The sequence below is a fragment of the Priapulus caudatus genome, unplaced genomic scaffold, assembly GCF_000485595.1.
Source record: "Priapulus caudatus unplaced genomic scaffold, Priapulus_caudatus-5.0.1 Scaffold175, whole genome shotgun sequence".
Classification (NCBI taxonomy): Eukaryota; Metazoa; Priapulida; class Priapulimorpha; order Priapulimorphida; family Priapulidae; genus Priapulus; species Priapulus caudatus.
The window spans coordinates 164,827-166,225 of NW_014577236.1; the positions used below are offsets into that span (position 1 = coordinate 164,827).

At 45.7% G+C, this 1,399-nt stretch overlaps 1 protein-coding gene across 1 annotated transcript in view; it reads right to left on the reverse strand.

The window, feature by feature from the left end:
* LOC106806700 overlaps nucleotides 1–1,206 on the reverse strand; it is a 9,638-nt gene extending 8,432 nt beyond the window's left edge. The window contains exon 1 of the mRNA XM_014808714.1: nucleotides 473–1,206. Coding sequence (XP_014664200.1) covers nucleotides 473–649 — 177 coding nt within the window. The 5' untranslated portion in view covers nucleotides 650–1,206. The remainder of the gene's footprint in view (nucleotides 1–472) is intronic.
* Between the last annotated feature and the right edge of the window lie 193 nt (nucleotides 1,207–1,399).

Consider the following 1,399-nt stretch of genomic DNA (forward strand, 5'->3'; position numbering starts at 1 on the left):
GAGCGAAAAGACATCGAAGCAATCAAGGATTGTTTTTGTTATCAACGTGTTTGCTCCACTGCTACCATCAGCCAATGGACACAACTGAGCACATGCATAATTTGTGACCCTGAACAGAGTGAACACAATGTGCTGAGACACAATGCGCGAATCACAATGTATTTTTTTTCAGCACATACACATACACATACACATACACATACACATACACATACACATACACATACACATACACATACACATACACATACACATACACATACACATATACACATACACATACACATACACATATACACATACACATACACATACACATACACATACACATATACACATACACATACACATACACATACACATATACACATACACATACACATACACATACACATACACATACACATGCACATGCGTAGAGTAGATCGAGGAAACGCCCAGCGCTGGAGAGTACTTTCATCGTGGGACCTACCTCCTGGTCCTCGGCATCCTGTGGCCATAGCCCCGCACCAGTAGATGAGCCGTGGTCGTAGTAGATTGTCAAGCACAGGGCAGTGATGCAAAATACTGCGGCAATGACAGCGACAGTTCTTCTGCAGGCGAACGGCAGCCGTCCACATGACTTTGCAGGAGCTATTCTCACACGCATCGATGCAAGCGTTGAAGCTAAGCGAAGTAATCTGTCACTGTCCGGGAAAGGTTAGACTAGTCGACTCCTGCTTGGTCTCTCTCTCTCTCTCTCTCTCTTTCTATCACTCTCGCTTTTCGCTATTTTTCTTCCTCCTTGAAGCATAAAATCTTGTCATATGCATTTACTTTAAGGACGACAATCAATATTTTTATCGTATAATGATAACCTTAAAAATTGCAATAAATCACACTTGAACAGCGCTTATTGGAGATTGGCAACAGCAGCTGCTTCTATTGCGCTCAGATAGAAGAAAACTCACATTGAGCCTCGCTGGCGCGCGAATACAGACCCGCAAAACCCCCTATAGAGAGCATTGCCCCCGTGCTTTGCGATGCGAAGAGACCATTAAACATGGCGATAAGAATCGTTGCGGTTTGCCAGTAGTTTGTTTGTCTAGACGGCATTCCTAAGTCAACATGGAAGTAGACGAGTTTCGGTGCATATATAAGCCGTACGTTTTTTTCACGATAAATGACCACAGATTCAATGTCTATAGAGGGTTCCGCGACTTGCACTAACAAGAACCGCAGAGCGACTGGGCTCATCTGAGGTCTGTTACAGCCCTATAGACCGAAGGTAGATAGAGTGTGTGCCTGCCAGCGTGACTGCGTGCGTGACTGCTTGCGTCCCTGCGTACGTGCCTGGGTGCGCGCGCGCGCGCGCGTGTGTGTGTGTGTGTGTGTGTGTGTGTGTGTGTGTGTGTGTGTG